This window comes from Stegostoma tigrinum, chromosome 3, assembly GCF_030684315.1.
Source record: "Stegostoma tigrinum isolate sSteTig4 chromosome 3, sSteTig4.hap1, whole genome shotgun sequence".
NCBI lineage: Eukaryota > Metazoa > Chordata > Chondrichthyes > Orectolobiformes > Stegostomatidae > Stegostoma > Stegostoma tigrinum.
Genome location: NC_081356.1, coordinates 51,880,886 through 51,895,774, shown reverse-complemented (window position 1 = coordinate 51,895,774; position 14,889 = coordinate 51,880,886). Strand labels below are relative to the sequence as shown.

The following is a 14,889-nucleotide window of genomic DNA, read 5'->3' as shown; positions in this document are numbered from 1 at the left end:
ACAGAATAACAGATCAAAAACATTGTAACTTGTATTAGTATGGATTAAAATTTTGTTTCATTTATGGGCTGATGCAGTTCTTGCAGAGGTCTGCAAGGCTGCAGGCCTATGGTCAAGCAGCTCACTGATCCCTTTCAGTGGCAGCAAGTCCTGCAAGAATACAAAAAAATCCAATTTGTCCAATTGTAGCAGGAGAAAGAAATCTGTTAATCATTCAACACACTCAGAGGAATTCCACTCTTCTCCATCACCAGAAAATTCATCTAAATCACACAAAAAATGTGTAACCTGGATCTTCTGACAATGCATTTTCAGAAAACTGTTGTTTCTTATGTCTCCTGCAGTAAAGTCAGTAAAAACATACAGAAAATCCATAATTTAAAATCACTAAGTTAGTCAATGATGGTGTTCACATAGTAAAGGTCGAATCAGCTCTCTGTGTACACACTGGGATGCTTAGTTATCTCTGCCATTAGTTCTTTAGACTGAAACACAGAAGACTAAAACTTCAGAGTTAAAGCTGAATTTAGGGCTTTTTTTCTAAAATGTTGTGCAATCCATTAAAATTGGATTATTTGAGCTTGAAACAACTGCGTGAAAACAGAACAGTGAAGGTATTTATTTAAGTGTACATCATAAGATGTTGATAGGAAGACACAGGACTCACTTGAAAGTGACTTGCACCAGATGTAGCTGATTACCAAAAACACAATCTTTTGCAAGGAACTGTATTTGTATGGTGTATAATGACTTTATTTGAAATGCTATGTGGTTTGGCTTACAAAATATATAAACATTGTGCTCATGTGTTTCGTAATTACCTCCATTTAAACTAAACAGGCAAGTTAATAAAGGAGAAATCAAACTAAGTGAAATAAGTATTCACTTAGTAGGTTTCCAGTTAAGTTATAGATTCAACTTTTGTTTCATTACAGGTATATGTTAAAAGACTATGCCAATGAGACATAAATTACAATTAATGCCTTGAGATTTTTAAAAATATGAAATGCAAACTTTGTTTTCTGTACAGCATACTTCTTTAAAAGGTAACAAAAGAAAGAACGGATCCAAAATGCAAAGTTGTTTGCCAAGAGAGGCAGATGGTTTGAGCAATTAGGAGGATTTTTGTTACAAAACACATTTTCTTATTTTTGTATTTACAAAGAATATTTCACTTAATATTTAAAGTGTAAGCTTGTAATTAATATCTGACAACTAAAATAAAGAACAAGGCAGTCATAAACAATGATTTGTTGGTTAGTATGAAATACAAATGTTATAGTATGGTTTATAATGTTCTTTCTTCTCAGTGTTGCCTTGGAACAAAGAGCAGGCACCTCTTCTGCCAGATGCCACACAGTAGCTATCCGCACACCAGTTCTCTTTCGTAAAATAGTAAGATATTTTGAATTCTAGTTTCATTCTCCTTCCTCCCTGCGTATATTTCTTCATGTTTATGTTCAGTCTGTGTCACTTCAGTCACAAGTTGATTGACTACTGGGAGCCAGGAGGCATTTACAATACTGTTAAAATCCTCAGAATATCCTTTCTTTGCATTCTACTACCATGTTTGTAAAATTACTATGCAGTAACACCATTCAAGTGTACAAATGTGTACAAGCAAAGTACCTCCACTGAGAATTTTTGTTTTATTCATTCACTTGTGGTTGGCGGATTTTCTCTCCCCCCGACACACACGCATGAGCTTTTACTTCATGAAGTGTGTTTTATTACAGTTCAATGTACAAGTATATAGTGTTATATAAATATGGGGTATTGCTCGACAATGTAAAGTTGCACAGCAACATTAGAAAAACAAAACTGCTCATTTCAGTCGAGTCACAAACCTTGGTAACATATTTCAGTCCAAATCTGCAACACCACCTACTTTTGCCATCTGCATGTATTCCACTGAAAAGCGAATATAAATTGTAAGAATCAGGATTTCCTTACTGTGCCAGCTGCAAATAACAAATTCAAGGGCAGCCTAACAAAAAATGACAGGATACAGGCAGATTGTATCCATGTCATTAATGAAAAGAATTTTTTGAAAGAAAAATAATAAAAATTTATAAGTTTGACATTTTACCGTTTCACATACCTTCTTTTGTTATCATTCATGTTTTAGTAATAATTGAGCATCTTTTTCTGGAAAAGATAGTTTATGCTTCTGTTTCCACTTCCACATCAGCTGTTTGTGGTAGGTCAGCATCACCAAGTAACTCTGTTTCCGGCACCAACGTTGCATCATCTTGGAGACTCTCAGAAGCATGTACTTCATCTGCAATAGTGGGTTCATTAGGTTCATTTTCTATGCCATTTGATTGGTCTGGGATCAAAGCAATACGATCTGTTCCAGATGCATTTGAGGGTGCTGTTGTTACATAACCTGTGCTTGTAGAGCCACTTCCACTGTTGTGGGAACCTGACTTTGGCACCATTTGTGGGGGTAACTGTTGAGCCATCTGCATCTGGATTTGCATTGGATAATAATTTGGCAAATAGGCACCATAAGCTGGCATTGGCTGATAACCATTTACTGGAATGTACAACTGGGGTGGTGGAACCATTGGTCGTATCTGTCCCTTTACTGGTATGAACTGAGGAGGTGGAAAATGCGTTTTTTGCTTTGGTCCCACATATCTTGCATTGCTAACATGACTGACAGGACTGGTGCTGAGGGAACTAGTCTGTGTTGCATTACTGCTCCCAGAAGGAGGAGCCGAGCTGTTATAATTGGACAGATTTTCCCATGTTCGGAGTCGTGTGTGGATATCTTTAAACCGTGGTCTTCTTGATGGAATTTCATGCCAACATTCCAGCATCAGACTGTATACCCAAGCTGGGCTGTCATCTGGACAGGGCAGTATGTGACGGTTTCTTATCATTTCTATGACATCTTGATTTGAATACCCACAATACGGTTGCAGGCCATAGCCAAATATTTCCCATGCCACTACCCCAAAAGACCATATGTCAGAATCAACAGAAAATTTTCCATATATTATAGCTTCAGGCGGCATCCAGCGGATCGGTAGAAGTGAACTTCCCATCAGCTTGTAGTAATCTGCAGAGTAAACCTCTCTGAAAATGCCCAAATCAGATATTTTTATATGTAGTTTATCACAGACTAAGATATTCCTGGTGGCAAGATCCTTGTGTATGACATGATGGTTGGATAGGTATTCCATGCCTGCTGCAATCTGAGTCACAATGTGCAGGAAGTCAGCTGGCTCCAGCGCAGACTTCACTGTCCTGTCATCATCACTGCTTCCAACATCTGAATGTGGTGAACGCATCACTAGAAATTCATGGAGGTCACTCTGGGAAGGGTAACAAAAGATCATGCTCATGGGCTGTTCTTTAGTTACTATACCAAGAAGGCAAACAATATTTGGATGCTGTAGCCTAGATCGCATCAAAGCTTCATGTTTGAATTCTTCTTTAAGGGTCATTTCAGTTTTATCCTTCATTGTCTTAATTGCTATAACTTGTGCTTGTTCACCAGGGCCTGTGCTGTACAGATGTCCCTTATAAACTTTCCCAAACCGATCCTCTCCAAGTTCTTCCATAAATCGCACTGCAGACAGACAGATATCTTTCAGTTTCACCTAGAAAGATGATCCAGATGAAACTGGTTAACAAAAAGAAAAACAGGTAGACCTTCTCTAATGTACAATGCACATGGAATTAAGCTGGTCAGTTATAAATAAAGTTTCAAATTAATTTGGAAGGTCAGAAACAATAACTCCAAAAAACCAGTGGAATAGGGTTATAATAAATGGTAACTTATTTATACTTCTTTCAGTTATAGATTACGCTGTGCTGTATTTAACCTGTCAGTTTTGTTAGTACAGCTGAACTAGATTTATCATGAACGATCAGCATATTTACAAAATGTCTAGTGAATCCACTATAAAAGTTTTTGAGAAGATTTGTAGCTCGGGTTGTGGATGAGGTTGCAGACTTGCTCGCTGAGCCGTGCATTTGATTGCAGACGTTTCGTTATCCTGCTAGGTAACATCATCAATGTGCCTCTGGTAAAGCCACCGGAGGTGCACTGATGATGTTGCTTAGCAGGGTGATGAAACATCTGCAATCAAACACACTGGCTCAGTGAGTAAGTCTGCAACCTAACTCACTATAACTTAAAATAATTGAAAATTGTATTTAAAACTATGCTAACCATTTAATAGCCTCATTGATGTACATCAGTCAGTTTCTTGGAGGGGTTAAATATTTTTGATTGGTTGAAAAAATGTCAAACGTATAGCTACTAAGGTATTTGAACCACGGAATATACCAATATTTAGGATCTACCAAGAAATGGTGATGATGAATAAATCTGAAAAAGCATAGCTGTGATTTTCACTCTTATTAAATGGTTTGTTGCAAAACTTAATTAGAAATGATGGGAATGTTTTGGGTGAAGGAATGATTATGCAATGTGTGAACATTTGTTTTGTAGTTGTGCTTATATTTCAAAACAGCTTTTCAACTCTCAACAATAAAATTGTCAGACAAATTTAGATATCAGGTACATCATGATGGTGGATTCTAGAAACATGGATAGTATAGTAGATTGCTACACAGTGAAGTTTAGTTAGAATTGCAAAATAGACCAGCACACCTCACAATTAACTACAGAAACAGAAACAGAAATGCTCAGCAGATCTGGCAGCATTTGTGGAGAGAAATCAGAGTTAATGTTTCAGGTCAAGTGACTGTTCCTTACAACTCACAATTAACTATTTTAACTAGTGCTCACTGTTATCCGGTTAAATGTTGTGAACATCCAGCTCCAGCAACACCCATATATGATTAGCCTGGCAAATTTTAAACTTTGAATAGGGCAGTGGAATCGTGAATGCTAATTATGACAGGAATTCAGTTTTTATAACCCTCTGCAAAGACAGCACCTCCAAAAATTGAGAACTCTCAACTGGTGTGTTCACCCAGATTAAGCACTCATCAAGATTAAGCATTCAAAACATATTTCAATCTTAACTGTTAACATTATGTTAATTAACATAATTTTCCCATCTTTGTCAAAGTGCACAGACAGTTGTATTAGGTGACAACTAACTTGCTATCCTCAGCCCTGAGATGGCTTGACCTATTGAGTACCAATCAAATTGTTAACAGTGTTGAAGCTGCTGGCCAACCAGACACTGGCAGCTTGTGATTTCCTAACAGCTTCTCATTGGTTGGCAGCTTTTGAGTCCTAAAAATGTTAGTCAAGGCCTCTTTGGGTGATCCAGCAATGAGGAAATAGGTATTCTTTATCTTCTTGCCGATGGGAGGGGCTGATATGGAAAGGGGATGGGGGAGGGGATCAGAGGCAAGCTAGCGACATAGCTTTCAGAAGCGACTTCTTTGCCTGCTATTCACTCCTCCAAATTTCCCCCAAATTAGAAGTCATTACTCATTTCCTTGACCTGGCATACCGATCAGGAAACTATTTTTTCACCTACTGGGAAGACATGTTGTTGGGAGGTGGTGAGCTGAAGCCCTTAAGTAGTAATTAATTAGCCATTTAAAGGCCTTAAATCACGATAGGTCAAGGAATTCCCCTATGGACCTTCTCACCTAAAACCTAATAATTGGTGAGCTGACAAGGAAGCAAGTATCTTTTCAGGGCCAACTCTCAATTATATCCTCATCTCAACACCTCTCCTGCCACCTCCACGAAGAGGGAAATTTCATCCATCATTCTGCGCAAAGATAATAACATTGCCACTAAGTCAAGATAACAGATGAACTGAAAATTAAGTAACAATGTTAAAATATCACGAGGTGAACATAACATTACCTGTTTGTGAGGGCTGATGAGTGGCAGTTCCATATCCTGACTGGGAGATGCCATCAGCTGGCGTCGCTGTGGAGAAGGTGTAGATGCTTTGTGTTTGTTTCGACACATACAGATCAGGAAAAATAACAAAGCAATGACCAATGGAATGGCAATGCTAGGGATGAGTATGTAGAGGATTTCCATTTTGCTATTTTCATGTGGGTCTGTAGAAATAAATAGATCAATATGCTGCTGTATTGCACATTATTCCTTTAAGGATAATTAATTATCTTGAATGCACATGCCTCCATCAGACCCCTGGAGCATTGCATGTCATATCTTAACCACTCACTGTATAAAACAGTTTGTGCCATTACTTCTTTTTTCAATTATTTTACATCAGTGCCCTCTGATCCTTCCATGAACAGGACAGTCTCTCCCTACTCCTCACGATTGGGAGTGTCTCTACCAAATCTCAACTTTCTCTTCTTCAACAATAAATGTCACAACTTCTCCAGTTCATTTAACTGAGGTTCTCATCCATGGAACCATTCTCATCAATATTTTCTGCACGCTCTCATATACTTGCACATTCTTTATAAAGTGTGGCATGGGGAACTGAACACAATTATCTTGCTGAGGACAAATCAATATCTTATACAGTTTAACATCATTTCCTTGCCTTTGTTCTTTCTGCCTCTTTCATGAAAGCTCAAGATACTGTGTGCTTTATTAACTGCTCTGTCAACATGCCCTGCCATCTTGAAGGATTTATGCAAATATACACACAGGTCCCTCTTCTGCACACACGCTAGAACAGCATTTATTTCATACTGTCTCCCCACTTGCTTCCTACTAAAATGAATCATTTTACACATATTAATTTTGTCTCCCACTTGTCAGCCCATTCTATGTCCGTTTGAAATTCAATAACATTCTCCTTAGAGTTTACCACAGATCCCAAGTTTAGGAAAGTTTGAGATTGTGTCCTATTTACTGAGATCTAAGGTTATTAATGTATGCTGGGAAAACCAGGGGCTGCAACTGGGAAGCACAATTATAAATGTTCTTCTAGTCTGAAAGCAATGTTTAAACATTATTTTGTTTTCTTCCACTCAACTAATTTTAATTTTTGTTGCTACTGTCCCTTTCAGTCCTTTAGCACTAAATGTAGACTCAAGTCTACAGATAACAAAGCGTGAAGCTGGATGAACGCAGCAGGCCAAGCAGCATCTCAGGAGCACAAAAGTTGACATTTCGGGCCTAGACCCTTCATCAGTCAACTCATGTGCTCCTGAGATGCCACTTGGCCTGCTGTGTTCATCCAGCTTCACACTTTTGGATTCTCCAGCACCTGCAGTTCCCATTATCTCTGTAGCCTCAAGTCTGTTGTGCAGCATATTTTCATGTGCCTTTTGGAAATCTACATACATCAAGTCAAAAGCATTATGCTCTTGTGGAAATCTCAAAAAAACTCAAGAATGGTTGTGAAACATGGTTTGCACTCAAATCTGTACTAGTTTTCCTAAATTAACCTACCTTGCCCAAATGACCCTTAATCCTATCCCACATTATTGTTTCTAGAAGCTTCCCTATCATTTGGGCTAAACTGACTGGCCTACAGTTGCTGGGTATGCCCTTATACCATTTTTGAACAAGGTCGTAACATTTACAACCTTGGGGCAGCATGGTGGCTCAGTGGTTGGCACTGCTGCCTCACATTGCCAGGGACCCGGGTTCAATTCCACCCTCAGGCGACTGTCTGTGTGGAGATTGCACATTCTGTGTCTGCGTGGGTTTCCGCCAGGTACTTTGGTTTCCTCTCACAGTCCAAAGATGTGCAGGCGAGGTGGATTGGCCATGATAAACTGCCCGTAGTATTCAGTGATGTGTAGCTTAGGTGGGTTATAAGGGGATGGGTCTGGGCGGGATGATGTGGACTTGTTGGGCCAAAGGGCCTATATCCACACTGTAGGGATTCTGTGTAATTTACAGGTTTCTAGTCCTCTGGTACCATCCATATATCAAAAAATCTGACATCAAACCAAGGGTGAACAAAACTGACCATTGAAAAAGCTGAAGTCTTCTCAGTGTCTGACAAACTACATACAAGTCTTTCCATCCACTGGTGTTGAGATGATGCAAAGTCTTGGTTTTCTGATAGGCCTAGAGTTTCAAACCCATCATTATGATCAGATACTTTGAAATACTGCTCACCTCTAGCTTAAGCATACTCCCATTGCCATTGAAATTTACATCCACATTGTCATCTTCCTGCTTCAATGTTTCAACTACACCCTTGGTCTCACACCTCTCAGCCTCCTCCATAAACAAGCTTCAATTTATCCAAGACTCTTTCACCTGCATCTTGTCTTATCAATCTCCACTGGTTTATACAGTCAAAAGAGATAAACAGCATGGAAACAGACCCTTCGGTCCAACTCGTCCCAGCTGACCAGATATCCGACATTAATCTAGTCCAATTTTTCAGCAGTTGGCCATATGCCTCTAAACCCTTCCTATTCATATACCCATCCCGATGCCTTTTAAATATCATAATTATATCAGCTTCCATGTTTTCCTCTGGCAGCTCATTCTATACATGCACCATTCTATGCGTGAAAAAGTTTCCCCTTAGGGCCCTTTTAAATCTTTCCCCTATCACGTTAAACCTATGCCCTCTGGTTTTGGAGACCCCCACACCAGGGAAAAGACCTTGTCTATTTACCCAATGCATGCCCCTCATAATTTTATAAATCTCTATAAGTACACCCCTCAGCCTCCAATTCTCCAGGGAAAATAGCTCCAGGCTATTCAGACTCTCCCAACAGGTCAAACCCTACAACAACCTGGAAACATTCTCATAAATCTTTTATGAACTCTTTCTAGTTTCACACATTCCTCCTATTGCACAGAAACCAGAATTACACACAATGCTGCAAAAGTAGTCAAAACAATGTCCTGTAGAGCCACAACATGACCTCCCAACTCCTATACTCGATGCACTGACCAATAAAGGCAAGCATACCAAACACATTCTTCACTTCCTATCTACCTACAACTTCACTTTCAAGGAACTATGAACCTACACTCCAAGGTCTCTTTGTTCAGCAACTCTCCCTTGCCATTAAATGTATAAGTCCTGCCCTATGCAGCACCTTACATTTATCAAAATTAAACTTCATCTGTCACTCCTCAGCTCATTGTTTCATCTGATCATGATCCCATTGTACTCTGAAGGAACCATTTTCACTGTCCACCACACCTCCAATTTTAGTGGCATCTGAAAACTTAATAACCAAACGTCCTTTGTTCTGCTCCAATGCATGAAATTCAAATTCACATCCCAAATTTACAAAAAAAATTCCATGGCCCTACTCCATCCAATCCTTCCAGCTCAGTATCTTTGCCACACCTTTCAACTGTTGAACGGCAGTCCTTTTAATTCCACTTCTCAGTTGATGACAGACTAGTTGCGTACAATTAGGTACTGTCTTGCAAACCTCTGTGCTACGCTCAAATGTTTAAACAGCTTTCTGACCTTGTTTTTGGAGGGAGCTCCTTGAAATAGTCTCTTCTCATATTCTGATTTTATTAAAATGCAATGTAGTATAGAAATACAATGAGTCCTTGCTTAATATCATCCTGAACATGATTGTTTCATGTTGTTGTTGCTTTCCAAAAAGATCTATGCATTTGCAGTGTGTTACTGCTGTCTTGTTTTAATGTGCATTTAGAATACTGCTACTGTGTACAATTCTCATCGCTCCCCTGTAAGGACGATATTAAACTGGAAAGGGTGCAAACAAGATTTACAAGGAGGTTACCGAGACTGGAGGGCTTGAGTTGTAAGGAGAGGCTGGATTGGAGGGATTTTTCTCCCTGGAGCATCAGAAGCTTAGGGATGACCTTATAAAGGTTTATATGAGATGTATACATAAGGTGACTAGCCAAACTAAGGGGCAGGTTTAAGGTAAGAGGGGAAATATTTAATAGGGACCTGTGGGCCAACTTTTTCCAGAGTGTGATGCATATATATGGAACAAGCTGTCAGAGAAAGTGGAAGAGATGAGTATAGTTACAAATGTTTAAAAGACCTTTCAATTGGTACATGGAATGGAAAGGTTTAGGGGGACAGACAAATGGGACTAGTTAAGTTTAGGAAACCTGGTTGGCAAGGAGGAGTTGGGCTGAAAGGTCTGTTTTCATGCTGTATGGCTCTCTGACTATTATCCTATGGCTGGACATTTGGCATAATTCACATAATGAGTCTGCAAGTGCTGGATCTAGGTTTTGGGTCCAGTGCAGACAAGGAAATTTTGGGAGGACATTAGGAGCCTTAGGAAGCCTTTGCGTAATGATTAATTTTCCAGGAACCAATGAACTATATTAAACAAAAGCTTATTGTACAAGTTGTTGTAATGCCTTACTCCCCTTTATTTTCCTCTGTTGTGGTGACCTCTTGTGGTGAATGAAATATTGTAGCACAAAACAGGGCTTTATAAGCCAGAGGTGCCCAAACTTTTCATGTAAGGAGCCATATTTCACTTTTTTCTCATTCATGGGGCAAGTCAACAATTTTCAGAAAGATCAGGCGTTAGAAATTTATCTGGCAATTAACCTTTACACCAAAAATGGTGCTTTCTTATGAACAAGCTTCAGATGTGAATATAATTTATTATTTTACTTCCCATCATTATATTGAATATTGACTTAGTGGGATATCTGTCATTGTAACCACTGCACACTGTGATGGTGGGAAATTCCTCAATAACCCGACAAATATCTATACAGAAAATCAGAGGATACAACCAACTTCATAACTGTGCCCCCCTCCAATGCCAGCACATAGCCTCTCTTTTCATGCCTCAGCATTCCAAACCCCAGCAGGTAACCTCCCCTTTAGAACCTCTCTTCCTTCAATAACCTCGGTGGGCAACTACTCCCTTTTTTCCTCCAGCAGGCAGACTTTCTGCCCCATCTCCCCCTGGTATTCAGGCACTGAAGTAATTGCACAGAGGCCAGTGTCCCATCACCATGTCGCCCTTTACTTACTAGTGCAGAGTACACTGCCTGTGGCCAACCAACTCAGAGTCAGTCCTCAAATGAGGAGAATCTAAGCTCCCTGTTATATTGGTCAGCCAAGGCTTTCCCGGTCAGCCCAGGTTAACAACCCCAATCAAGAAACTCAGTTAATAGTGTCCACCTCGTTCTAATCACTATAGGCATCAGGCTGGAAAGCTCAAATTATTTTCAGAAAGTAGACTTCTTTTTTGGCTGGTTTCCACCTTTGGGCCTGTTGTTCAAAATCTAGTGCATTGTTCTGAAATCTGATGGGGCTCTAGTGTTGATCTGGCTGAAGAACAATCTGTTTATGGAGAAATGATTTAATTGTTGAACCAAGTGCTTCCAGTTTTTGGCTGCAAACTTTAAGATCTGAAATGTGACCTTAAAAATAAGACACTGTGGATCAGCTCAGGCCCAAGGCTAGGCATTGTTACATGCCATGTCATTGTTAGTTTCCCATTACAGAATGTTTCTATTGTAAGTTTGCTGCTGATAGGCTTACTAAACAGATCATTAACAAACCTGGGAAAGACACAGCTTGTGATTGGAGGAGCAGCTCTTTTGATCTGTTACTTCTACTTACTTGTATTTTGTACATTGGATAGAAACCCTTATTTGGCTGGACTCTTTTTCATGGGACATACGGTGGGTGATATTATTAATAACTTATAATCAAGCTCCATTCTTTATTCAGTGAAAGAATTTCAGGTGTACTTTTCCATCACATTAAAATCCTGCAGTGATACTGAAGGAGGTCATTTGGTCCATTAAACTTGCACTTTTATATTAGTAGCTATTAGTAGCTTTGGGCTCTAGGTTACTAATCCAGTGACATTACTATCACTCCACTGCCCCCCCTAATTTTGATCAAAAATAGCATTGAACCTCTTGCTGAATGATTGCTGGAGACCACCTAATTACTCAATCTGAAAAAAAGAACTATTTTGTGCTTTCTTATCCTTAGCCAATTTCATATCCACATTGCTTAAACTCCATTAACCTTATTCTGCTACAAATACTGAGGTGGCAGGGTGGCTCAGTGGTGAGCACTGCTGCCTCACAGCACCAGGGACCTGCGTTTGATTCCACCCTTGGGTGACTGTCTGTGTGGAGTTTGCACATTCTCCCTGCGCCTGCATGGGTTTCCTCCAGTTTCACATGAAAGGATGAAGAAGGGAAGGGCACAAATAAAGTAATTGGTTAAAAAAAGCAAATGCAACATGAGAAAAATGTTTTTCACACAGCAAACTTGGACAAACACTTTATAATGCACAAAACTGAGCCTTTCTCCAGTTAAGCATTTTTATGCTGAATTGCACATTCTTCTCTTTTTTAATCTATTGCACACTTCTTGGTGTAATGCTCCCCATCTTCCAAAATCCCTATAATGTAACATTCTTCTCTTCTTCCTTAAGCAGATCCAGCACTGTTTCCAAACCGATTGGCTGAAAACTCATTGATCAATAATGTTCTATTTTCTGGAATCCCCACTCCCCATCTTTGCCATCTGAAATATTATCATTCCTAGTCCATATCAAGCTAATCCCCCATTTTTGCATGACAGTTCTTGCATGATACTATAACTTATTTGTAAATTTATTCTTATTTCTGTTCCAGTGCTTGGTGATCTATAGAATACTCCCAATCACATACTTGCTCTTCTATGGTTGCTCAATTCTATCTAAATAGATTCTAACTTTCATAGATGGCAGCACGGTGGCATATAGTCAGGTGAGCGTTGCTCTAGGAGCCCTCAACATTGACTCCAGACCCCATGACGTCTCATGGCTTCAGGATAAACAGAGGCAAGGAAACCTCCTGCTGATTACAACATACCGTCCTCCGTCAGCTGATGAATCAGTATTCCTCAGTGTTGAACAACACTTAGAAGAAGCACCAAGGATGCAAGGGCACAAAATGTACTCTGGATGGGGGATTTCAATGTCCACCACCAAGAGTGGCTCAGCAGCAGTACAACTGATTGAGCTGGTCAGGTCCTAAAGGGCATGGCTACGAGACTTGGGCTATGGCAGGTGGTGAAAAACCAACAAGAGGATAAGACATACTTGACCTCATCCTTACTAATCTGCCAGCTGCAGCTGAATCTGTCCATGACAGTATTAGTCACAGTGACCATCACACAGTCCTTGTGGAGGTAAAGTCCCACCTTCACAGTGAGAATAACTTCCACTGTGTTGTGTGGCACAATCACTGTGCGAAATGGGACAGACTTCGCACAGATCTAGCAACTCAAGACTGGGCATCCACGATGCACTGTGGGCCATCAACAGCAGCAGAATTGTACTCCAGCACAATTTATAACTTCATATGCCAGACCATGAGGTTATAGATTGTGCTGGAGTACAATTCAACCAATACCATCAAGCCAGGGGATCAACCCTAGTTCAATGGACAGTGTAGGAGGGCATGCCAGGAGTAGCACCAGACATATCTGAAGATGAGGTATCAATGTGGTGAAGCCACCAAACAGGACTACTTGCATGCCAAACAGCAAAAGCAGCAAGTGATAGACAGAGAGCTAAGCGATCCCACAACCAACAGATGAGATCTAAGCTCTGCAGTCCTGCCACATCCAGTTGTGAATGGTGGTGTACATTTAAACAACTCACTGGAGGAAGAGGCTCCACAAAAATCCCCATCCTCAATGATGGATGAGCCCAGCACATCAGTGCAGAAGATAAGGCTGAAGCTTCCACGGCAATCTTCAACCTGAACTGCCAAGTGGATGAGCCATCTCTGTCTCCTCCAGTGGTCCCCAGCATTACAGATATCAGACTTCAGCTAATTCAGTTCACTCCACGTGATAGCAAGAAACAGTTGGAGACACTTGATACTGCAAATGCTACGGGCCCTGACAACATTCTGTCAATACTACTGAAGACTTGTGCTCCAGAACTTGCCACTCTCCTACTCAAGCTGTTCCAATGCAGTTACAACACTGGTATCTGCATGGCAATGTGGAAAATTGCCCAAGTATATCCAGTACACTAAAAGCAGGACAAATTCAACCCAGTCAATTACGGCCTCAATCAGTCTCCTCTCAGTCATCAATACATAGAACATAGAACATTACAGCACAGTCCAGGCCCTTCGGCCCTTGATGTTGTGCCGACCTGTCATACCGATCTCAAGCCCATCTAACCTACACTATTCCATGTACGTCCATTACTTATTCAATGACGACTTAAATGTACCTAAAGTTGGCGAATCTACTACCGTTGCAGGCAAAGCGTTCCATTCCCCTACTACGCTCTGAGTAAAGAAATTACCTCTAACATCTGTCCTATATCTTTCACCCCTCAATTTAAAGCAATGCCCCCTCGTGCTCGCCGTCACCATCCAAGGAAAAAGGCTCTCCCTATCCACCCTATCTAACCGTCTGATTATTTTATATGTTTCAATTAAGTCACCTCTCAACCTTCTTCTCTCTAATGAAAACAGCCTCAAGTCCCTCAGCCTTTCCTCGTAAGACCTTCCCTCCATACCAGGCAACATCCTAATAAATCTCCTCTGCACCCTTTCCAAAGCTTCCACATCCTTCTTATAATAGTGACCAGAACTGTACACAATAAAGTGATTGAAGGTGTCACCAACTGTGCTGTCAAGTCGCACCTGCTCCGCAATAACCTGCTCAGTGACGTCCACTTTGCATTCCACCAGGGCCACTCAGCTCCTGACCTCATTCCACCCTGGTTCAAATGTGGACAAAAGAGCTGAATTCCTGAAGTGAGGTGTAAGTGACAGACCTTGACATCAAGGCTACATTCAACCAAGTGTGGCATCATGGAGCTAAACTGGAATCATTGGGTATCAGGGGGCAAACTCGCTGGTGGCTGGAGTCATACCTGACACATAGGAAGATGGTAGTGATTGTTGGAGGTCAATCATCTCAGCTCCAGGACTTCTCTGCAGGAGTTCGTCAGGGTAGTGGTCTCGGCCCAACCATCTTCAGCTGCTTCATCAATGACCTTCCCTCCATCTTATCATCAGAAATGGGGATGTTCGCTGAT

The 14,889-nt window shown here is 40.6% G+C and overlaps 1 protein-coding gene across 4 annotated transcripts in view; it reads right to left on the bottom strand.

Annotated features, from left to right (window-relative positions):
- Positions 1-348: 348 nt before the first annotated feature.
- The window catches only part of ror2 (receptor tyrosine kinase-like orphan receptor 2), a 362,545-nt gene continuing 348,004 nt past the window's right edge, over positions 349-14,889 (bottom strand). For 3 of the 4 annotated variants that reach the window (XM_048528079.2, XM_048528080.2, XM_048528081.2), the window contains 2 exons: positions 5,813-6,015; positions 350-3,611 (listed from right to left, as the gene is read on the bottom strand). In XM_048528079.2, the coding sequence (XP_048384036.1) occupies positions 2,163-3,611; positions 5,813-6,015 (1,652 nt within the window). In that variant the 3' untranslated portion in view covers positions 350-2,162. Of the gene's footprint in view, positions 3,612-5,812; positions 6,016-14,889 lie in introns of all 4 variants that reach the window. The other variant, XM_059644595.1, reaches the window with a different exon arrangement.